General features: G+C 43.7%; 1 protein-coding gene across 3 annotated transcripts in view; it reads right to left on the reverse strand.

Moving 5' to 3' along the window:
• Nucleotides 1-240: 240 nt before the first annotated feature.
• CCDC34 (coiled-coil domain containing 34) overlaps nucleotides 241-25507 on the reverse strand; it is a 145312-nt gene continuing 120045 nt past the window's right edge. For 2 of the 3 annotated variants that reach the window (XM_069221962.1, XM_069221963.1), the window contains exons 6-7: nucleotides 17707-17848; nucleotides 241-924 (exon numbers count right to left, since the gene is read on the reverse strand). In XM_069221962.1, coding sequence (XP_069078063.1) covers nucleotides 716-924; nucleotides 17707-17848 — 351 coding nt within the window. In that variant the 3' untranslated portion in view covers nucleotides 241-715. The remainder of the gene's footprint in view (nucleotides 925-17706; nucleotides 17849-25507) is intronic. The other variant, XM_069221964.1, reaches the window with a different exon arrangement.

The following is a 25507-nucleotide window of genomic DNA, read 5'->3' on the forward strand; positions in this document are numbered from 1 at the left end:
GAAAGAAAAAAATAGAATAGCAGGCAAGTAGTAGAAACAGTGACTAAGCAACCATGTGTAAATTCATGGAATTAATGCAGCTTCAATCAGCAGCCTATAGTACTACAGTCGGGAAGTAACAATATGAGGCATTCCTACTGTTTTGTTTAGAGAGCACAATATAATATAATTTACAAATCACAGAGAGATGTAAGAATACTCTTTCCAGTGTACTTAATTTACAAAGTCAATAAACAAATAAACAGCGGAGGGGTTTCTTTTATTAGCAAAATCTGCAAAACATTTAAAACAATGTCTTTGTAAAATACAAATGATAAAAAATTAAGTTACTCTTTTTCTATTATTATAAAAATAGACATTATGAACTTCACATTAAAAAACAAATTTCTAAGAGAATCCATGAAATTTTAAATTTTTGTCTTACATATTACCCGGCAAACGCAGAAGTTGCATTTTAAAGCATCTCGATCAGAAAGGTCTGACATTGGGTCAGTTGCACTGGTCTCAACAGATGGTTCAAAGAGAAGCACCAGTGGAATGGGAATTGGTGCACTGTGTGTGTGTACGTTTACTCACTTATAGACATGCATAACTACGCGCACACATAGTACATAGAGGGTACAATATGAAGCACGCTGATTCAAGTTTGGCTGTATTTGAATAAAACTCTGGTGACATTTGGCAAATGGAATCTCATTTTACTTTTTTGTCATCTTTACATTTTCGCCATTGCTCCAATACAAATATGGTCCATAGGTCTCTGAACTCTGCCGCGTGGCCTGTATGATAGATTCGCCATTCGTCTCTTTGGTGGCTTCACTGTATTCCTTCGCACTTCTCTTGGAGGAGGGGGCACGTTGATCGGTTTCCATGGAATTGGATTACAAAACCCAGGAGCAGGGGATGCTGAGCCATCGTAGTACCCTGGCAATTCAAAACAATGCATGGATTTAACAGCAAGGATATTGGAGAGATATGTCAACATATGTGTTACACTAACTCTAATAGGTATGTGTCACACTATAGTCACTTTATAGTACCACAGTAATATCTAGTGGTTAGAGCATTTCCCATCATTGTTCCATGCACATAAATAGATAGCTGCATGTCCACTGTGCTTAGTTTCCCTGAGATAGACAACCTTCTTATCCTCGGTCATGCCATGTGCAATGTAATGAAAACAGAGCTTACCGCTACTTAATTTTACAAGCTATTATGAAATAATATTTATTTTTAAGGGGCTACTGCAGGCTATTTAAATTCCATTCCAGGCACACAAACGGTAGGTGCTCTGAATGAACTAAAGTACTAAACTATCTATTCCGAAAAATACTCCAGGAAAAAAACATATTTCTTGATATAGATCGCTAAGTAAAATTAATCTCTTGGCCAAAAAATACAACCCCTTCCGATGTCAATGAAAGAAGTACACTTGAGTTGGTTAAAACCACCTTATGCAAAGAATAGCTAATCGGATGCTACGAGTCAACTACGTGTATGAGCAATATTAGGGGTTTAATCATTGCTATGGTTACTATTAAGTCTTGTTGGGAGGGGGGCACGCTAGCTGGAGTCGTCCTCCTCAGCTACTCTCCCTAAGAATAACACAAGAGGTTTGATTTTTCCACATTCTCAATAATAGTATTTCCTTCCTATAGGCGAAGAAGGTGCACCAGAATACGATGATGCAAGTTAGTCACAACTTTATTAACAAGGCTTAGATGTGCTTGTAGGAAACAGTCCATGCAACACTGTTTTGTTAAACCTTACAGTACATATGCATTTGTACTTAAATATGGTACCAGCTTACATTTCTTATCATTTAAGTGACAACCCATGTTGCCTGCAATGACATTGTAAGCAAGAGCATGCCCTGGTAGTAAAAAAAGAAATGCATGAATGTAGGAGATGGGAGTCATACGATGGAGTACAATGATTCAAAATAACACATTATCTACCTTCATTATGCATTCTTAACACTGAGAAAGCATATAAAACATGCACAGATGTATTAATTGTCAGAGTACTCCAAGTTTTAAAACATTCCGCAGGAGGAGGCTGAAGCAGAAAAAAATGACCAATGGAGGATAAGATCCGGTCAGTGGGGTGGGTACTCCCGGATCTACTTCTCAGCTTCTTTTTTGGTGATAACAGATTACACACAGATGAAAAGTACTCGTGGAAGAGCTGTCAAGGGCGCAAACAAAAAGTTCATGCCCCAACAAATTCTTCCCAAGAGGACAAAATGCAATTTGGAAATACTGGCTTCTCAACCAGCTGAAAGTTCCCTCCACAGTACTTCATTTTATGTCATTGTAGAGCAGTCCTGCACTCAAAGCATCAAATACTTCAAGTTTTAAAAGTAATTGTGATAAAAGAACACAATAAAGCCAATATGTCTAGAGCTGGCTGTCAACCTTTTAGCTTTGATTTGTTTTGCCATGGATTTTGTAACCGCTCATTGCTGGGGCGAAATGCCACACTCTGATCAATATATAACAAAAAAGCCTAGAAGTCGAAATATATTTTGGTCTCAAGAAGTACAATTTGCCACCTGGCACTGAAGAAAACTACTCTGTGTGTGGCTGTGTTCCCTGTGAAAGGACAGAGGGAGGTCACTTACAATAAAGTCAGCAAAGGTGATGGGCCAACCCTGTGTCACACACTAGATGCTTCTGTGAGAGGAAGAAAAATGTGAATGGCATAAAAACAGACCAATGGATAAAGAGGGCTGACTGAAATTCTCTAAGTATATTATATATAACATTTTAGTAAAAACAAAAGTGTTGGCTAACGCCAGACTTAAAAAATAAAATAAAAAAATAGAAGAGTACAGATGTTTATTTTTCATAAGTTTCTTAACAATGTGTTCACTTTAACTCAGTGAATGAGACCTTCTTATCCATCTTCTGAGGAACGTTGTTGCAGATGCTTAGAATGTCCTCAGAAAAAGAGCACAGATAAGGCATGTGTATGAGGTTTACAAAGCAATCACTGTTTTTCCACCAACCTAACATTGCAGTGGGTAAATTATAGCTTGTCAAAAATAGAAGAAGACGCAAAACTAATTTTATAACAAATACATTTAGAAGTTTGAAACAAGAATGTTTTGCATTAGAAAGAACAGCATGTTCCTAACTTCATGTTCGGTAGAATGTATTTTTAATATGTGTATTTGTTCCCCCCTTGTTCCATCCCACAAGCTCATCCCATGGAACAGGTATAGAGTTGGAAGATAGCCTAGAGGGGTAATTACATAATATGTCCTCATACTCAACACCCGTGGCCTTCTTAAGGCCTTCCTAGTACACCTCTGCCAGTACTAACTACCTCCCACTGAAATATTATATGTCATACAAATGCCTATGGCCCCACCACTACATTCACCTCAATCTGCACTTGCCCCACTCCAGTCTCTTAAATATTTAAAAAAAGAAAGCTCCAAACCTGCAATACTTTCTCAACTACTGTAGAAGCAATGCCCCGTTAGACCTTCTATATTGCAAGATTTATTATGTGACATGTGGCAAAGATTTCATAATACACATTACATACAAGAAAATGGTGATTGTATTTAAAGCATCATTGTATTTAATGTTCAAGAATGTGCACAATAGGCATAGAGCCTACTAAAGCCAAACAACCTTTTGAATGGTGATGTCAAAACATATATTCTTGATTACTATGTTTTTCTTATTACATACTACATGTTTTCTATTAACATTCAAACTAACAAGGCAGGGAAGGAGAACTTTCCACTTCTCTGGTGTATGTGTTGAAATCACAGCAGCGAGAACAAATGACCTTGTAGAGAGAGATCCATCTTGGAACGACAGAGGAAAAGTAGCATTAGCTTCAATAGTTTTCAAATGCTTCTGCAAAGGGACATTGCTTGCAGATTTTTGTGCAAAGCAGAAGCCTAACATCAATGAACGGCAATGGCTGGGGGTAGGGCAGGCCGATGAGGACAACACATCACACAGAAGAGAGGTGTCCAAGGCGGCACAATTGATATGGGCGACCCTAGCGGCAAGCAACTATTATAGACTCAAGATGTTGAGTTTAATGACCAACTTGATAAGGGAGATATCTATGATGAATATTTATTTGATCGTGATCAAGAGGATATTGATGGGGATGACCTCTTGAACGACCCTCTAAAAACGTCATTAAAATACCCTCTAGGGGAAGAGAGGTTCTCTACCCACAACATTAAGCACCCCAGGAGTGCCAAGTGGTGGCCTTTGAGCATGTAAGCAACTTTATTGAGAAATAGATTAGATTAGAAATCCCTTAGAAAAGGAAGCACACAATGTACTCACAGCAGAATGCTCAATATTGGCCATCCATTACAAGGTCGGTCTTATGCTGAACTTTGATCTTGAACTCATGACGTTCCTTTTCAAATTGGGCAGAGATCCCAGAAAGAGACTACACCGATTCCTAAAGCTTTGTCAGGATTGCCTGCTAGATATTGTTGGCCCCTTGCTGGGATAATAGACATGGCCGAAGAAGCTTATATTAAAGGTCTTTCTAAGGATTTAGATCTTCTCTGAGGCCGAAGCCAGCGTGCAATGGCTCTCCTAGGGAATGCCAATGCTGGCTTGAACACAGAGAGAAGCAAAGCCATCCTGTTGAAAGTTAGTCCCAAACTAGGAGGTTAAGCAGAAAAGTAGTCATCAGAGAACCCTAAGGGGCTACTCTTTGGAGAAAATATGATAAAGACTTAAGGCAAATATGTTTCTATCTTCATTGCTCTCAATAAGGCCCAGTCAAATATGTGTGGAAGTTTCAGCTAAGGAGTTTTTGGAAGGCCCGGTAGAAGGGGACTCTCTGACGGCTGGGATTTCCAAAGGCCCCAATTTAATAACTTCAGACAAGAGGAGGCTACGGTAGAGGCTAACAAGGCAGAGCGGCTCCTAGCTTCAACCCCCATAGAGGGCAACAGCAACGGACTAAAGGAAGTAGACCTCATGGCCTTAACTCCTTTTTCTTCTTGCCAGGAAGAGTGGGGACGGGGGGCACTCAAACTCTTTTCCCATCACTCAAGATCCTTGGTCCCACAAACGGTTTAGGGTTTCAGAATAGATGTCTTAGAAAAACCCTTTCAAGAGAATTAAACCCGAGGATGGATCAACAAGAAATTGTAGAGAAAGAAGTGGAATCTATGTTGGCAAAAGGGGTAGTTACAGAAATAAAGAAAGACAAGAAAGTCTTCATAAGTACCCTTTCTCCTAGTGGAGAAAAAAAGACAAACCTAAGGCATTGGAAGGGGTTCTTGGTGTACAGATATTCCAAGATGGAAGGGATTCATTGGTTAAGGAATTTTCTGATGAAGGACTCATGACTACTGAAGCTGGATTTCAAGGACACCTACTTTACTATTCCCATGGCCAAGGAACATCAACCTTACCGCAATTCTTTTGGCGAGTCGCCTTTACCCATTCCGTTCACTCCCCTTCAGCCTTTCCTCAGTATCTTGGTGTTTCACCAAGATAATGAAAGTAGTAGCTTTCTACCTCAGAGAGAGGGGAGTCCAAATGATTGTTTATCTAAACAATATCCTAATCATGTCTCAGTGCCAGTCACAAATTCTGAAAGACTTGAACATGGTGATCGTGTCCCTTTTGGAAAGTTTGGGTTTTGTAGTAGACGAGGAAAAGTGAATTCTTATCTCCTCATATTCACTAGAACTTCCAGGTTTCACAATAGATACAATGAATTTGGTTCTACTCCTTCCTCTAAAGAAGATAACTAAGATTTGGAGGGAGATAAGACATCCTCAAACAAGACTCTCCTACACTGAGGGAACTAGCAATAATGTAGGTCTATTTTCTTCTATTCAGGCAATATTTCCAGGTCCTTTATAAAATCGTGCCCCACAAAGGATAAATCGAGAGCGCTTTAAGGAGGTTTATGGTATGGAGACAGAGTATCTTTAGATCACGAGGCAAGGATAGAACTAACTTGGTAGTTGGAGAACTTGTACCCCTGGAATGAGCGAGCAATCTTTGGTTGTCCCCCAGACTTCATTTTGGAGTCGGATGCAAGTCTAACTGGTTGGGGTGCACGCTTGGGTGTAAAGGAAACTGGTGCATTGTGTAAAAAAAGAGAGAGGTTGCATCAAATCAACATTTTGGAATCGACAGACGGTCTTTATGCGCTCATGAGTTTCAGACATTTTGGAAAATGGACAATATTTCTGCAATAGGATATATAAATCGATTGGGAGGTACAAGATTGCAGGATCTGGCCTATTTAGCAAAGATGCTTTGGCTCTATTGTTTAGAGCACAAAATTAGCTTGAGGGAAGAGTATCTGCCTGGGAAGGCAAATGTTTTTGTGGACTGGAATAAAAAACAATTGAGGGACTACAGAGATTGGAAGTTGAATGTGGAGTGCTTCAGGAGACTAGTCCGAGCCTGGGGTACACTGGATAGATTTATTTGCCAGCATATTGACGTTTCAACTGAAAAAGTAGTACAGATGGATGCCAGACTTGGGGAGTTTCAGCTGTGAATCCATTTCTCCACAGTTGGAAAGGGAGAAATTCACACGTGTTTCCCTCCTTTTGCAATGATACAGAGGGTCCTTCTGAAAGTGAGAGAAGAGAGAAACTCCACTGTTCTGGTAACTCCGTTTTGGAACTCAGAGGCATGGTTCCCGACGACCCTGGAACTAGCTTGTGACGTTCCATTTTTTTCTTCCTGTTTTGGAAGGGCTTCGTAAGGTCATAAATGGAGAAGAACATCCTAATGGCCAGACATGAACTTTGAAAATTCTTAAATGGAAAGTGTCAGGCGATCTTCAGAGATGTCAGGCCTTTCGGGAAGACCTGAGGAACTCCTACAGGAATCCTGGGACTTGTGTACTCGGTATAGATATAGAGGGATTTGGAGATCTTGTGTATGTTGTTGCATGGAAAGGAACTTAGGATCCCCTGGAGGCTACTGTAGTTCAGATTGTTAATTTTCCTAGTAGAACAGTTCAACAATGGTTCAAGTTACAGGACTATTAGCTGCTACAGGTCCGCAATATCTGCAGGCCATGGTTTGGTTAATGTCAGAAGCGTTGGAAAAACGCATTCGTATGTCAAGTACTTAAGAGCATTAGGTTGAAAAGACCGCCTAGACTTAGATATCAGACTCTATGAAACGTTAAATTGATTCTCAATTTGTTTTCTGCTTGGCCGGGTAATAAGTACTTGGAAACAAAAAGACTCCCTATGAAGCTTGCAGCACTACTTTGTTTGATCTCTTATCATAGAGTTTCTGATGTTAAGGCATTATAGGTAAGTAACAGACTTTACAATCCCTTACGAGTTACATTTGAAATTACTAAAGAAACGAAGACTACGGGCCTGATTATGACCTTGGCGGAGGGGATTACTCCGTCACAAATGTGACGAATATCCCGTCCACTCTATTACAAGTTCCATACGATATAATGGAACTTGTAATATGGTGGGCGGGATATCCGCCACCTTTTTCACATCCGCCAAGGTCGTAATCAGGCCCTATGTCTGATACCATCTTTTATCCTAGATAGAATTCATGCAAGAAACTATGTGTTGTGGATTGCATGAGAGAATATGATTCCGTATGAACGAATTTCGCCCTGATGGTGTAAAACAGTTATTGATTTCTTTTGTAAAACCTTTTAAAGCAGTGACAACAGCAACACTTGCCAGGTGGGTGAAGTGTACTATGCACAAAGCAGGTGCTGATCTAAATAAGTTTGGGGCACATTCCTTGAAAGGTTCCATGGCCAGTCAAGCCCTCTGGAAAGGTGGTAGATGAAAGCAGCTGATTGGTTTAATGCCTTCACGTTTGCTAAACATTATTGTAAACCTATTGAAAACATCTCTGATGTGGTACTAGAGGGCGACCAACATGTATAATGGTAGCCTCTGGTCATCTCAAAATTATATGCTAAAAGCATCTGAATTTAATTAAAGACACAGACGCTAACATTATCCCTTCCCCACCTTCCCCTGTGGTTGGTTTCATTTAACATACAGAACAAATAAAAAAATTAAAGATGTTTAAGAAATATTTATTGAATATTCTCAGTGCAGAATCTTTAACAATATTTTTATTTTATGATAATAGGGAGTAATTCAGTCTACTATAATGTGATGGCTTTCGTATTCTCCTTGTCTAACTAAAGGAAGGAGAGCAAGTATGATTCAAGAAGTTGCGCATTCAAGAGGAAGACTGTTCTATACATGGACTGGTTATGTGTTGCCAGTGTTCTGTTCTAGATTTTTTCTTTATGATGTAACATACTTTCAACTGTTGCGTGGAATGGCATTTAAAAGATGTATGCATAATGCTAGCTTCTGTGTCTTTAATGAAATTCGGATTCTCTTGCCATATAATTTTGAGAATCTCTATTGTAGAGGTTCTACGTCTGAGAGCCTAGTGGTTGTAACCTGCTGCCTGGCCTGATCTAAGGGATTAGCCCAAGCCCCATACCCGGGTATAATATCACAAATTGGCCTGTCGTGTAGATGGCAATCCTCTCGGGAAGCTGGAAGTTCTTGATAGCAAGACTGCCTGTCATGCAGTACGCTTCCCAGTATTATCATAACTGGATCCTTGGGTCAGTGTGTAGTTTATATAATAATTCATGCCACATTAATACCACGGTTCTGATGTAATGCTGTGTCTTGGAGATCGAAGCTGACTCCTGGACTGGCAAAACAAGTTAGCATATCATGTGAAGCGTGCAACAGCCTTGGACACAAGGTACAAATTATATGTAGTGCAAAGACTGATTAAATGAACGAGCGCGGACCTTGCCTTCCTAGAATGAAGCAGCTGATAATTTATCTAAAGCCATCACTGAAAAGCAGTCTCCTTGAGCATAAGTAAAACGTGTATAAAATACAAGTAAGACACTAACTGTAAAACTAAAATAAAACAGGGGTGCCCAACAAGGGTACTAAAGGGGACCTCACAACAGACCATCCTAGATGCGGTGAGTGAGGGACGCCAGAAATTCCTCAGGTACTGGGTGCAAGATCTGACGACAATGTCCAGGACAGCATTTGAATCAGCTGGCACTGACCAACTGCAGAGCTCAGTTGTCAAATGCAACATCCGTTCAGTTCATAATCTTTATTCGGCTATACCAAAAGTAAGCCATAAAAGTGCATAATAGTATACAATAAAACATGAAACAATGAGCTCATAAAAAGTTGGAAATAAAAGAAATTTAAATAGTTAAAATGAAATTGATACTTAAAACACATTTTAGATTGCAATAAGACTTTTCCTGACATGAATTGCTTTTAGGATATAGTTTGCCACCCTGTAGCATACATTCGGGGAGTTTAAGGCTAACAGAAGTTTTAATGCCTCCTGATGAGTTCTTATATTAAGTGCATTGAAAAGTGGTTTAAGATAGTTGATTCTAAGGTGTTCATAGAATTTACAGAATAGGACGAAATGCAAGGTGCTTTGTTTGCTGACTGCATCACAGGGGCATCTGTCTGACTCTAAAGGGCAATGGCTAGTATGCGGAAATGCTACTAGGTGGTGAGCAATGCCCAGTCTTAGTCTAGTTAACACGAACCTGTGCTGCATGTTAGTGTCCATGGAAAGATAGCCAAATCTACTTACATCCAAAGAGTATGAGAAGTAAAAACCAACAGTGGTTTTAGTAGATTCAGTTAGCTTCCTTGCGTCCGCCTTAAATTTCATAAAAGTGTCCTTGATAGATTTTTTTTAAAATGACAGCACGTACTCTGGATTAAGTTTTATAGATCTGTTAAAAACAGATTTAAAGGAGGATTCAATAAAAGCTATCCAGCGTCTACACATGGCATTATACAGTTTCATACAGTCTAGTATAAGATCTTTAGTAAAACCAGTGGCTTCCTTATACCATATACTATGCCATAAAAGCAGGGGTCTCACCTGTAGCACATCTTCCAAATATTGTAAACCCATTTCTTGATGTGTAATCCAATTAGAGGCTGATGTGGGTAGACATAACATTTTAGGAAGCAATTCCCCTCTAATTGTAGGGGAGCACTTTTGGTGTAGCCCCACACTCTGGCACCATCCACAACCGTGGAGACAACTCTAGCCCAGTAAATATCCAATATGGTGCCTATGGGGTGACATCCTAGTTTACTAGCAAATCTGAATATAGCACCTGAGTTTCTTCTAAGTTTGTTCCTACCCGAACAAACCAGCCGGTCCCACTTGCCGCTGCTAGAGAATAATACCCCCAGATAGTAAAAGCAGTTAACTGTAATAATCTCCATATTCTAAATATAAAAGCTTCTGCATTTCTTTACCTTCTTGCCACAAGCCATAGTAAATGTTTTGGATTTATGATTATCATATCCTTAGATGACAAACGGTTCAAATCCGTACATTAACTTTTGGAGCCCCTATGGGTGTTCTGGAGATCAGGACAACATTGTCTGCATAAAGTAGGGCGGGCACCAGGCGTGCGGCCATGTATGGGGGATCGACCTGTAAACCCTGCAAATGTTTATGTACCCCATTAATGTATAGAGAAAACAGTAACGGGCAAGGACGCAACCTTGGCGGATACCTCTACCTATCTTGAAGGGGGTGGTGCATTCTCAAAGTTGGCCGAATCAGACTTTGCATGTCAGATCGCTATACAGGACGGCCAAGAAATTGATGATATACCTCGGGGCGCCTAACTCAATTAGGGTAGACCATAAAAGAGCGTGTTCAACTAGGTCAAAAGCACTACTGAGGTCTGCAAAGCTTAAATATAGAGCACCTTTCTTTGCCTTGGTATACTTTCCTATAATTAGGTCAAGGTTAACACATTGCACTATGGTTCCTAGGCCTTTCCTAAAACCAAACTGAACCGGTGATAAGATGTTATTTTCTACGACCCAGTCATTTAATCTTTCCAATATTATTCTACTACATGTTTTCAAAGAGGAGTCCAACAGAGAAATTGAACGATAGTTTTTAGGGTCGGTCTTATCTCCCTTCTTATAAATTGGTATAATGATGGATGTGTACCATGTCAGCGGGATATCGCCAGATAAGGCCAAGTTGAATATTCTAGTCAAATTGGTACCCAAAATGAGATGTTATATTTAAAGACATCCACTGGAACACCATCTGGTCCTGGGGCCTCACCTTCAGCTCCAGCTAGGATAGCAGAGTGAACCTCGTCTGTAGTGATCTCTAAAAAGTTAGTTTGGCCCTGCTCGATCTGCCCGATTATATCTACTGGCCCAGTCCCTTCCTTGAAAACCTCTAAGTAATGGGACACCCTTGTTGCGCAGTCTACATTGGATCCCAGATCTGATGACATCCATTCTGAAAGAAAGGGGGCATTAATAGTTTCCCAAAACAGTTTGGTATTATTAGTCTCTGTCGCCAGGGATAATTTGGACCATGCCTCTTCCCTTAGTTCCTGTTTCCTTTGTTCCTGTGTCTTCTTTTATTTTATTCTAATGGACTTAATTACTATCGGGTCTCTCAGGAATGATTGCAGGGCAAGTTTAAGATAACTCCTAGCTTTCGTGCAGGCTTGGTTGAACCACCCCTTTTTATGCAAAGGTCGTCTGTGTTGTGGGCTGGAGGTCAGCAGCCCCTGTATATAGGCGGCAATAGTCCAAAAGCATTTTAATAACATTGGGACCTCAATATCCTCCTGTAAACAATAACCAACTTCATGCTGGCTGCCACATACAACATTCCGCAGAATATCAGCAGGCACAAAGTCCTCCCATTTCTGTCTCACTCCTGTGGTTCTGTGTACTTCCATCCGATTCAGGGTAGTATAGAACACATCCTTTGGCCCCCAGAAGGACCTAGGGAGAATAATCGGGTCATGGTCTCTAAGACGGGTCAGCACGGTATAGGGTGTGTCGCCGCCATTTAGTGCAAAAGACAACAGAATAATGTGGTCTATAACAGAGGTTGAGTTGGGGCCCCTATGAGTTGGAATAATTTTGTCAGAAACACTGTGCTTACGTTCCATAAGCGTTAGGTCATAAGTGGACAACATCAAATTAAGGGCTTCTCCATACTCATTGTGACAAAAATGATCAAATCCTGTCCCATAGGGGTAGTAAATACACAGGACCGAGGAGAGGTGCGTGTGCATGGCTGGATATTAAAGTACCCCGGCACAAAAAATAATGGGATTGGAGCTGATGAATTTTAGAAACTTGTTTAGGCTATGGTTCAGGACATGGGCAACCCTACATCGGGTGGCGTCAAAGATGATATTATAGTAGTTCATTATGACCATATCTACCTTGTTCTTGTGTTTAAGCCACAAGAGTTGAAAGTGTGTGGTCGCCATAAAGGTCTTTTTAATCACTACTGGGAGTTCATTAGAAATAAGCACCAGGAAGCTCCCGGCCCTCCCAGATGGTGATGGTGTAGCTGGCAGTGAGTGTGAGGTAAATCCCTGCACATAGGCAGGTGAGGTACACCAGGTTTCTTGGATGCAAAGCACATCTAGTTTACTGATTAATGAACCCCACTCTTCAGTCACAGTTTTGCCACGTAGGCCCTGCACATTCCATGTAGTAAGATAATGGTGCCCAATGGTGTTATTAACTGGTTCCTGACTCCATGATTCTTCCCTGCCGTAACTTACTGCATTTGGAGCTACCTCAGTTGGTTCCCCATCCCCATTGTATGTTATATCCCTAATATCCATATCATCCTTGTCCTGCTGGACTAATAGTAGCCTAATAGGGCTCGGATCCATCTTATGTTTGGTTGTTTCCTTTACCCTTAGCCTCGTCCTCTCCCTTAGTCTCGTCCTCTTACAGGCTACAGACCCCTCGCTTACCAGTCAGTCATTATCTGACAATGAACTTAACATCTGATATTTACTGCTTAGTAGTATTGGGGTGGTAATGTGTGCATTATTTGTGAGATCGGGGCCTGGGTATGTTGATATAGACTGTGGCGGCATAGAGGGCACAGATCTGCATCCTGACTCGCCTGGTTGCAAATGTCTGTAAAATACACATGGGGGGGGGGGGGTCAGTTCTGGGGAGCTTCTATCTTGGGGGCGAAAAGAGCCCTGCACAGGATATCCCTTACCATCCAGGGGTTTCTGAAATTAATTACCCACCCTACTCTACGGGTTAGGATTATTTGGTGGGCATCATTCATTGAGAAAAGATTGTTCTGTGGTAACCAATGCATAACCTTGTTCTTCAGGTCACCTTGTTGCTCACTCTGATCAGACCGTAGAGTCGGGACTTTGGTCATGATAATTACATAGGGACAGGACTCAGGGAGTAAATTAACAATAGGCAGTTCTTCTCTTGTATGTAGGTGGGCAGAGCTATTTTTCAGGGGGTTCGAGGAAAAGTGTCCTGGAGCTGCATGTTTTGGTATCAATTGAGGGTCATCTGGAGCGGAACCCGGTGGTCTGTTCTTAGAGGCTATATACCATGCTCTAGAATGATCAATATTTTGGGCCACGCTTGGTTGCCTAAGATGGACTGTATTTAGGGCTTCCCTTACTTGCCCTTGTATAGGGGCCCCAGGGTTAGTGCTCAATATAGTTCCGTGCAAATCTGATGCATCTGTGCCCTGTGAAAAATGCGAGTGGCCGGGCACACTAGTAGTAGTATTCTGTACCACAGGGTTCTTATGGTTAGGGGACAGTGTTGGCGGGGGGGGTGGTTCTGGCAGATCTCCAGAATTTTTACCATTTCCCCTTCCAATGTATCCAGTTTAGTAAAGATAGGTTTAAACAGATTATGGAGGAGGAGAGTGAGATCTTTCCAGTCAGTAGATACCATATTTTCACCCATGATAGGACCCAGGTGGCTATCAGGCCCCCTTCTGCATTGTTTCTTTCTTTTTATATTGGGTGACTGACTTGGAGATGTGGGGTTTTTACTTGTGGGGGTCATTGGCTCTATCAGGGAATCTCCATTCATCACAGCCACTGTCTCAGCTAAGGGGTGGATAACTGGCATATATTCATGTGGTGCTATAGTTCCTCCTACCGCATCACCCAATCCTGCTGTCCCCAGGGATAAGCATCTTTCTGCAAGATCAATTTCTTTTGAGATGACCCCCACCGCTCTAACTAGGAAGGAGTCAATTGTTGTGCGGCCAGGTTCTGTGTCTACCTTCTGTCCCCCCACCTTCCTCTTACCCATGATATGGTTACAGATTTACCGTCTCCTTAAGTAGTTGTATGCTACCTATGGCTTTCTTCCCAAAATCCTGAGATTATGGTGTTAATTCTGGCCTAATTGCAGTTCTGTCCTTGTCACACTATATGCTAATCAACAGAAAAGTTTAAAAGATCAATGAGTATATATAAGTATAAAACATAAGGGAAAAAGCTTGAAAAACCGAGAGGGTGGGCCCAGCACAGCCTCTGTCAGCCGCTGACGGGTGCAGACGGGCCAACTCTTGGCCTGGTCTTTGCCCGGGCAGGCGCCCGGGCGCATTCCGCACAGCAGAAGCGTGAGTCCCACTTATGGCACCTTTGGAGCCGGAGCGTTGTGGGCGGCTTCCTCCCTCTGGTTGAGCGGGGAAGTGTGGTTCAGCCCAGCCTTCCGCCCCCGTGTCCAAGTGCAGAGTGATGCGTGCAGTGGAAGCGCAAGTCCCAATTATGGCGCCTTTGGCGCGTCGCAGCATTTTGGGCAGCCATCTCCCTCTTGTTGAGCTGGGAGGTGTGGTTCAGCCCAGCCTTCGGCCCCCGTGTCCAAGTGCATATGCAACATCCCTTTCCGGATGCCTCGATTCTCTTTCAGTCTCTGCTTTGGGGTGGGGGCATAGGGAAAGAAGTGGGAATTACCCTGCTGGTGGGACCGTGGACTACCAGACTTTCTGGCATGGGGTGTTGAGTTATGAAATCACGGTTACCTGGTCTGTGGCCACTGTCTACCTGCCTGTTCATCAGAGGGCAAGAACAAGGCTAAGCCCAGGTACCCTGTAATTTCAGCACCTGACTGAAAAGTGTGGGATGTTGAGTACCAGCTTAGAGGATAGTGTTCTGTGATGAGGGTTTGGTTGACTGTCTTCCTGGAGCTGTTGTGTAGCAAATTAAAGTTATTTTTCAGCATCTTCAGGATGTGATAACAAGCCATTGCGACTGCGATGACCTGGGCGGATATGTCCAGATATTTGTCAATAATGATCTTGAGGTTTCATTTTCATGTGCTAGGGTAAGAGAGGATCAGAGGCATGTAGGCCACCAGGCAGAGTTCCACAGAGTGACATATTTTCCAAAGGTCATCACTTAGATCTTGTCAGTGTTCAGCTTGAGGCAGTTGGACTTCATCCAGGTGACCACTTTGGTCATGCAAGAGTTGAAATTGCTCCTTGTGATGGGTGTTTTGTCTGATAGGGACAGTAGGAGTTGTGTTTCCAACCAACTGGCCTCCTATATATCTATTTCAAGGTTGTCGTCATCATCCTCGTCTGAGGTAAGTCATCTCCATCATCTCCATCGTTAGTTATGAAAGAACGTTAACTCTGGTCAGAATCAGACCAAAAAAGTTGTGGGAACACTGGAGGGCATTATTCTGGGCTTTTTTTCTATCTGAATCAGACTGTTCAGGAATGGGTGAGACGCAGCAGATTTGGGACATGACCTTGATCAAGGCAGAAATTAGTTTGACTTGGAGCCAGATATGATTACACGTACAGAGTCCTCCACTGGCGCCAGAGTAAATGTGGAAGGGACTGGTGTGGGTTTCGGTGCCACAAAGAAGACGGCACCAAAGCCAGTGTAGAACTAGAGACTGGTTCAGGAGGCACAAACAGATGATAAATAAGGTGGCCATAACCCGACTAGAGGTTTCTGTGGATCCATAGGGCCAAAAGACACGCCACAGGATGACGGAAGTGTGTCAAAAATATGCAACATGACCTCTCAAGGCCTTAATCTGGCCCAGGAAACTCAAGATTCATTGGGATTATCTGCAGAATCTGCTCCTCAGGGGGGGATTGGGAGCGGGACCAAAGGACACCCTGGCGTCTTTGCCGTTTTTCTCCTAGAGTGTGTCAGAACTGGGACAAAACCTGCTTAGCCCTCTGGTGCCTCTGCTTTGATTTTCACTTATTGGCAGACTTGGACTGCAACAAGGACTGTCGCAAGAAAAGGAGTGGGTCTGCACCCTAAACTTCAAGGGGAGCAGGACTTGAACAAATTCTTATGGTGTTCAGAGACATGTAGCTTCACTTCACGGTCCTGGATCTCTTTCAAATTCATGAGGGCATATTCTTCACATGACTTGGTGTTATGCCCCAAACCCAAACACAGGCGGCATATCTAATGCAGATCTGTCACAGGCATTTGCTTGCGACTGTCCTGTAGGAGGCTTAAACCTTTCATTTTTGGAGAGGATTTGTTCCCTTGCACACTGGTTTTGATGAATTGTAGAGAACAAAACTCGTCAACCAACGAGGAAAAAGTGGGTGCAAGCTCAGGATCCACATTAGAAGGCACAGAAAGAAAAGACATCAGCACGCAAAGGCGGGGTTTAAATATGACTTTTTTTTTGTCACTTCTGGGGCAGAATGACGTCACTATGGACCTTATCCACTCAGATTTCCCACTAAACAGAACCAAGAAAGCAGTCTGGGAGCACAATACAAAAAGTGAAGCCACAAGGCCATGTGGCCCTACTTTCCATCACAGAACAGCTGCGCTTATAAAGAGGGGGCGGGTGGGACCTACGTAGGCCCACAAGAGACAAAGCAAGGTCACAGCGTGGCTTTAAGGATGAGTAAGCTGTAAAGGTGCCCAGGTTGTTCTTGATAAGGGGGCCTGTACATAGTTCTACTCCACAACAGTGTCAACCACCGATACACCTGCACTCTACTCTCGAGCCAGGACCAGCTTTAGTGTTGGTGACACCTGGTGTGCCAATCTTTTTTGGTTCCCCCTCCCTCGATCCCTTCCGTGGATTCCCTCACTACCACCCAGCAAAAGTGATCCACATCTTTCCAAACCCCTCTCTCACATACATTTCATTTGTTTTAAAGCGCTGGTAAAGGCTGGCTTCACTGATTTACTCAGCCATCCACCATAAAATACAGATCAGGTTTTAGCAGCAGGCATATTAACCCTCTGTGCTACTTCATGGCGAGAGAAAACTGCCACTAGACAACGTTCCAATCTCTCTAACAGGAACGTTAATTACAAGAGTTATCTTTACATTTTTATCGCTGGACTCACAAGGAACTTTGCAACAGGTGCTTTTAACAAGTAAATTATTGCTAAACAGTGCCCTCCCTTCAGGTGAGCGCCCAGTGCGCTGCTCCAGTCGAACTGCCCTACAGCAGGCCGCAATCTAGTACCGATAGACAGTTCCCGTACTAAAGCATTCTACCCATGCCAAGTATATAAATTCTACAAACAGTGTTCTACCTACATTTCACGCATGATAGTGCTAAACTCAACTGCACAAGTGTCTTTCAGATAGGCACCGTTGTGTAACTAAACAAAAATAGTAAGCAAATATGTGTTTGTTAAAAAGCGTGCAGACAAACGCTCATTCATTTCAGTTGAGTAATATAAATGGAATTTTACTTTTTTAAACTACGAGGGTCAGCTGAGGACCGTCACGGCAGAGAAACGCTTTGAAGAATATTCAAGTTACCATCTGATACCAATAATGAATACGTGCATACAGCTGACGTAGTGTGCGTGCAGACACAAGACGAGAAGAAAACATTCAGACACGCTGTCAGTACTGACCTGTAAGCTTTCCATTTGCGTATCCATAGCTATTTAAAACTGGACGGGGCTTACTTTTGGCGTTCTCCAGCCACTCCTCAAATGTCAGCTTAGATTTCTGTTTTTTCTCATTTAGTTTTGCTAGCCGTTTCTCCTCTTCTTCCTAAATAATTTCAAGTGGACAAGTCAGTCTGCTGTCAGAACCAGTCCTACACGTCAGCAGTAAATGTACAATCCGACTGTAAAACGTTTGTCAAGCCACAGCCACTCAGAGTCATCGCTATTTCACTCATGAAAAGTAGGCACGCACGAATTCATCAGCTGAATGTCAGCCCCTCTAAATGTAATATACTGGTCTGCAACACTAGACACCTTAGCACATTGTGTATTGACTAATGGATTGGAAACAGGCGAGGGGAGCCTGCTTTCCATCATCGTACACGTCTAAAAACAGCCTGCCACTTCAGTATGAAATGTTTTGATGCACTATGCAACAGCTATGCAACAGCTAGACGTGACCCCGACACATCACAGGCATATCAAAAATGTAAACAAGCATAAATATTTAAAGCTGTACACATTATAAAAGCATCCTTTCTGTTCTGGCCTGGCCCATGCTCAATATCTTCTAGGGACTGAATTACCACACAACATCTGCTACATTTTTACCATAAATCTGTTTTAGTCTACAGGCATATTATCAAAAACTACTTTCATAATGATTGAGGTATTCTCGCTCACCCTCGTTCACAGTTGGTTTAGGAGCCTGCGATAAACTAGGCAGGGAAAACTGGATTTTTTTTTTAAACTGTGGCTTTAATAGGCTGCACTGAAAACCTCCTGCTTGCTCATGGCCCTCTGTGTGCCTGGCCCTAGGCACCCTCCCCTCTGTCAGGTCAGTAGCAGTAATTTTAGGCAATGCTAGAACACGAGGACAGGACAGCATCCAGTACGACTGATGACTGGGCAGGAACTGTGCAGAGGGACAGTAATTTTAGGCAATGCTAGAACACGAGGACAGGACAGCATCTAGTACGACTGATGACTGGGCAGGAACTGTGCAGAGGGACAGCACTAAGGCCAATCGAATACCAATGAAGAAAACAGTTTCTTGCTAGATCATCATGTTCCCATCCCACGGCTTATTTAACTGGGAGTGTTTACAAGATGCTTACAACGCTAGGAGGGTAGAGCATGGGTAATACCAGGATTTAATCAAATATAATGCTTGGCAGAGAGAAGCATTTTGGTTGTAAGAAAGGACGAGGTAGGGATGAGATAAGGTGCATGTAAAAGAATGCCTGAAACCAATACATGGCTGTGGGTCCTTCACCTGTCCCTTGGGGGTCGACCCTAGAAGGCATTTTACCCTAGCAACTTGTTTCTAGTGCATGCCTATAGGCGGCCGCACTGCCAACCTGGAGAAAATATGCTGATCTTCTGATGTTAGCAGATTGTCGCTCCTCTGTACACCATGTAGACCTTGTCAATCAGGCACAATTAATGTAAAATGCATGGACTTTGCTCTTGTTTCTCCCCGCCTCCCCACTCCACAGGAACTGACACAGCGACCCAATTAAGGATCAAACGGTGCCGCAGACAGGTCATGCAGCGCATCAGAACGATTCACACAAATGGTGTGCCACCATGAAATGCTCTCCCAAGGAAGCACTCCACCACGGTGTAGCACACGACCCATCCGCTGATGCACATCAATGCCTCACCAGGAGCACTACTATCTATACAACATGCAGGCCCAGCAAAAAGGCACAGTGAAAGAAAGAAAAGTAAAGAGGAGAGAAAAGTTGAGTATGCAGGGACAAAAGGGCGTCGGGCACACAAGAGGGGTGAGATGACTGCAACAGGATAGCAGAACAAAGTAGATAAATTAAAAAAGGTTGGTGGGAGAATGTTAGAAATAGGACTTTTGATTGGCTAGGGTGTGCACCTAAGCCAGGCAGAACCCACCACTCTAGTCAAGGCGAGGGAGCCTTGCTCATCCCCTTGGTAGCTTAGCACGAGTAGTGAGGCTTTTCCCAGAGGTAATGTGTAAAGCGACTGCACAACACACACACAGCACACGTGATGCAATAAACACACCACAAAGGAAACACATCAAGTTATATAAAAATAAGCTGTATTGCATAAAACATCATTAGTCCAAACACGACATGTATCAGTAGTACTCTACAACAGTAAGCAGTAGTTAGGAAAGCATGTAGGTTACTGGTTATTCTACAACACAAGCAGTGGTCAGGTTGTCATTATTACCAAAAGCACAAGTCATAGCAAACACAGTCATGAATGCCAAAACACCATCATGACTGCATATAAGATGAAACATTCTGCATATGTCATAAGACCACTAAAATAAATGTGCACATCAGGAGAATATTTCCCTAGGACATATGCCATGAGTATCCCCTGTATGTATGCCAAGGAGTTCCTGGAAACACACGTGCTCCCCCCAACCTGTAACTTCTACCAGGTCATAAGGCGGGAGAAACAAAAGTATAGCATGGAGGGTAGTAATCATTATCACACTACCTTGCCTCCGATGAAAAGGTTATAGCACCTCGCTATTGGTCGAGGTTACACAGTGGGTCACTGCCCACTACGTCGCGGGCAGCTCCTACGGCCCAATGGCCACAAATACAGTATGGAGAGGTGACCGCTGCCACTGCGCCGCCCCCCCCATATATATATATATATATATATATATATATACACATACACACGCACACACACGCACACACACACACACACACACACACACACACACACACACACACACACACACACACCCCATGCCCTGTACCCCCACCATTTTGGTCGCGTAGGGGTCACCCTGGCAACCACAATCCAGCAGGCAGTGAATCCTCCTCAGCAGGATAGAGCCCACACTGTGGTTTTCTATCTGCCCTGCCAGGGGTAGGTATACGCCTCAAAAGTTCCCCCTGCATCCGGAACAAGAGATAAAGGCTGGGTTGGCCATTGTGGTTCTCCCCAAATCACCACCAAGATGCAGTTGGGCGGGACTAGGTGAAGACCACTACTATGGCTGCTACAGGTTTTCGCAGGGAGGCCTTCCTTGGTCCTCCCTGCTGTCTGGCTGTGCAGTCTGGCAGCCCACACATGCATCTGACAAGCACACAACCCCAGTGTCACCGTCCCGGGCCGTGGCCGAGACTGAATCCAAAGTGGGCGCCTGCTTGTGTCCTGGAGCCACCAATGAAAGCGCTCTTTGTCCGTGCTCCCAAGAGGCTCCCCCATGGGATCTACTTCACTTCTTCTGACCCAGGGGAAGGGGTGCAGTGTTTTGGGGGTGCGCTCCACTCGCGCTGCCACCTCGTCCAAATATAGAAAGTAGGCGCCCCACACGCCGACCGCACCATGGAAGAACAGCGCTTGTTGTGCAATGCAAGGAACAGAAATAACAGAAACAAAGGGTGCTCTCTGTGCTAAGACAATGAATGGCAAAGCGCTCCTCCCGCACTGTGAGGAAGGGAAAAATGCAAGTGAAAAGGGGGGCAACACCACCCAGCTCCTGGAGACAACAAATGGGGCACAGGGCTGCAGGGCCCAAGCAAGCAGGCAGGCCAGCACAATGGCCAAGAAGCAGTGGCAGTCCCTCTCAATGATCTAGCAGGTCATAGGTCAGCACAACAGCAGCAGTCCCCAGGCAGTTCCTGGCGAGTCCTTCCAGCAGCATCCAGTGTCCAGTTCAGCAGTTCATTAGTGTCTAAAAATGTGGGGGAAAACCCCCGTATTCATACTCATTTTGCACAGTCTCTACAAAAGGGGGAGAAGGGTTTCCAACCAGTCCTAACCAGTTCCAGGATTATCCCCTTTCTGCTCCAGCACTGGCTCCAGACATCAGTGGGGGTTAAACAAGCCCTTTGTGTGAAACCCGGGTACAGCTTTTACAAATGCAGGTGTGCCCCATCTCTCCCTCTCTAAGCCCAGGAAGACCATGTAATATGCAGATGCACTCTTGTGACACCTCCACTCTCTCTGTGTACAGGCTGTCTGAAAGGTAGGCACAAAGCCCAGCTGCCACTCTGCCCCAGAAGTGGGTTGGATGTATGCTGCAAAACACCAGAATCATAAGCACAAAGAAATGCCCACTTTCTAAAAGTGGGATTTCTAAAATGGTTATAAAAAATCCACCTACACCAGTAAGCAGTATTTCTCACTACCATTACAACCATGCCAAACATGCCTACGCTGCCCCTCATAGATTAGACAATACCACCCAAACATAAGGTAGGGCATTTCCAATGCAAAGAAAGCACTCACAAAAGTGAGGAACCAAACAGGCTGTTTGTCACTACCAGGACAGGCCACACAACCAGGCACATGGCCTGCCTTTTAACCACACAGCACCATGCCCACAGGGCTAGTTAGGGCCTACCTTAGGGGTGACATATGTAGTAAAAGGGGAGTTCCAGGCCTGGCAAGTACATTTAGATGCCTGGGCCCTGTGGCAGTAAACTACACATGCAGGCCCTGCACTAGCAGGCCTGAGACAGGTTTGAAAGGCTACTTCAGTGGGTGGCGCAAGCTGCGTTGCAGTCCCACTAGCAACATTTAATTTACAGGCCCTCGGTATAGGTATACCACTGTACAAGGGACTTTCAGGTAAATTAAATGTACCAATTAGGTGTAAGCCAATCATACCAAATGTAGAAGGGAGAGCACATTCACTGAGGCAAAGATCAGCAGTGATAAAGTGCTCAGGGTCATACAGTCAACAAAAAGAGGTCAGAAAAAATAGGAGGAGAAAGTCAAAAAGTTTGGGGATGACCATGTTAAAAAGGGCTAGGTCCAAAAGAGAAATATTAGAAAGAAGGTTGAAAGGTGCACAGAAGGATGAGATGAGGTGATACATGGTGAAAGAGGGAGAATAAGGGTGTGTTGCAATGCAAAAAAAGGAACAACAAAATTGAAAGGAATGAAAAAATAAAGATGAAAGTAGATGAGAAGAGAAAAGGAGTAGTATATCAGGGGGAAAAAATTGAAGTGGTAACAAGGGGCGTATTAAGCAATGGCCCACAATCCACTGCAACAGTTTTCGTTTGGTTTCTTTGGACCACCTTTGCTAGCTATTCCATGGTGTCAAAACAATCCCTTGAGAAAATCAGTACGGCGTCAAGTATAACGTTACAAACATATCACAATAAACATAATAAATAAAGAACGTAACGGTCTCAACCAAATTTAGTTGACAACACAAAGTTTTACTAAACAAAAAAATAGATCAGGATACCAAAAGGTACATCAAAAATACCTCAGCATATAAAAAGATAAAGGCAGAGAACCACTGGAACGGGATACAAATAAAACAGAATAAAATAATTTCTATATGCAAAACATTCATTTTGGGCTGCAGTGAATTGAGATAGGTCATTGAAGGGGAAACAGTGGATCATGCAAACAAGCCAGAAGAGCTTGTCCTTGTTGGTGCCCTTGATAGGATGAACAATGTTCATCTGGATGTTTTCAAAGTGGTAAAAAAATTTAGGCACAATGGTTGAAGGCCACCCCACAACTACCTCGATGTGCTCCGTCTTTCTCACCACCTATCAGGTCACCTGAGAATTCTTCTGGAACAGCAGGGCTCAGCTTTGGAGGACAGTTAAGATCCAAACTCACATTTTTTTTTCCATTTTGTAAAGTCACCTTGCTCCGATTCTCTGGGATCGGTACCTTCCATAGTATCTGGCACCCTCACAGCCCCACAGTAAATAAGCGCTGGAAGCCACCTCTTTTCCGAGGACAGACAAGTCCAAATAGCCCCTTGGGCAAAGTTCTAGAATCTACTCTCTCCTATTTTATCTCTGCTGAGTAGATCCCTGCTTGGGGATTGCTACAGGAGAGCTATTCCCAAGCAGGAATCCACGAACTAGGCACCATGAACTTTGGGGAGCTTTTGGGGAACGGTCCTTTAGCCAAGGGCTTGTGCTCCCACCACTACCCTCACATTTCAGATCTAAAAAAAAAAAATGAAAGTCTTTTTGTTGCCCCTTTCCCTGTGGGTTACCTCTCCAGGAAGGGGGCAGAAAGACCACTAGACACCAGGGATTTTTTTTTTTAATATTAAGGTGGGAGGGAGCCATGGCCCCACCCCAAAAACATGGCAATCAGGCTCTCTGCCCCCCGGCCCCGTGTGGGGGTTGGGGGGGGGAGTGTGGTTGGGGGTGATTACCTGAAATCTGCACCCCCAGGGGTGACAGAAGGCCCAAAAGACACCAGGGTAATTTAAAAAAAAAAAAAAAAAAAAAAAAAAAAAAAGAACATAGGGGTTCCATGCCCCAGTCCAGAAAGGGCACAGACAGTCTTCCTGCCCAAGTGGGGGGTAGATGGAGGTGATAACTCCTAATCTGTCTCCCCTGGGGGCGGCAGAAAGCCCACTAGACACCAGGGGGGGGGACATAGTGGTGGGGTCTGCCGACCATGGGCACGGCCATGACCATACTCTGTAAAAGCACAGACAGCCCTTCTGCCCCCTTGAGTGCAGACAATTTGCCCCACCACGGGACTGCATTTATGCAGTATTTTTCGGGGGGGAAGTGGTACCCCTGGGCATGAGCCTGTTCTCTCCCCCACCCCATAGCCCAATACAAGATCTGCCCCCCACTCTCCCAGGGTGGATCTGGGTATTCACCCCCAATCTTTCACTGAATGTCCATTAAACACCAGAGATTTTATAATGGAGCCAAAATAAACAAAAGCAGTTGGCCTACCCTGGCATCGAGCCATACCCCTGTCCTAGAAAGGGCCATTTTTATACTATTTTTTGGGAGAATTAGGGGAATGCTAGGTTGAAGGTAGTTTGTGGCTCCCCGCAGATTTCAGAACTTTCCAGAAATGTGAGGAAAATTTGTTTTTTTTTAGTCAAAGTTTGAGGTTTGCTAGGGATTCTGGGTAAAAAAACAAAAAACTGTTGAGCCCCGCAAGTCACCCCACCTGGGATTTTCCCAGGTGTTTAGTTTTCAAAAATATGCAGGTGTGCTGGGTTTCCCTAGATGCTACTGACATTGTCATTTTCCACAGAAAATTACTCTTTTTTACAATCACTCAATCAGGATTTGTAGAGCGCAGTAATCCTATCAAGGTATCTTGGCGCTAGGTCCAGCTTCTCGGGCCTTCAGTCGAAGAGCCAGATCTTCGAAGAGCCAGATGTTAAGTCTCCTTCTAAATTCCTGAAGGGAGGGGGATGTTGCGAGGTGGATGGGGTGGCGAGAAGGAACAACCTACTCATTTACTGCAGCGGATGTGGGGGTGTGTGGGAAGGGAGAACGAGGCGGAGCCCAAGGGTCTGAAGGTAAGGTGGGAGCTCAGCCGGTGCTTTAGGTATCTTGGCCCTGGTTGTGAAGGCATTTGAGGGCATGCGTCCACATCTTGAATTGGCATCTTTTGTGTACGAGGAGCCAGTGAAGTTTTCTCAGGTGGACGTAATGGTTTATTGAAAAATGACAAAACTGTGGAAAAAATAGTGTTTTCTTGATTCAGCTCTGCCTGTTCTTGAAAGCTAGGAAGATAGTGACTTTAGCAAAGCAAACCATTCCGCTACGCCATTTTTATTAAAAAAAAAAAAAAAAAAGACACACTTATCTGGAGTACTTTATTCCTATTTTTCCCCAAAAACTCACATTTTTGCTATATTTTGCTTATTTTCTCAGACCCTCCAGAGGGATCCACAAACCCTTGGTTACCTTTAGAATGTCCAGGATGCTCGAAAAAAGGGCACACATTTGGCTTGAGTACCGTATGTGGGAAAAAGGTTATGGAGCCCTAAGCGTGAACTACCCAAAGTAGA

Source organism: Pleurodeles waltl, chromosome 3_1, assembly GCF_031143425.1.
Source record: "Pleurodeles waltl isolate 20211129_DDA chromosome 3_1, aPleWal1.hap1.20221129, whole genome shotgun sequence".
Lineage (NCBI taxonomy): Eukaryota > Metazoa > Chordata > Amphibia > Caudata > Salamandridae > Pleurodeles > Pleurodeles waltl.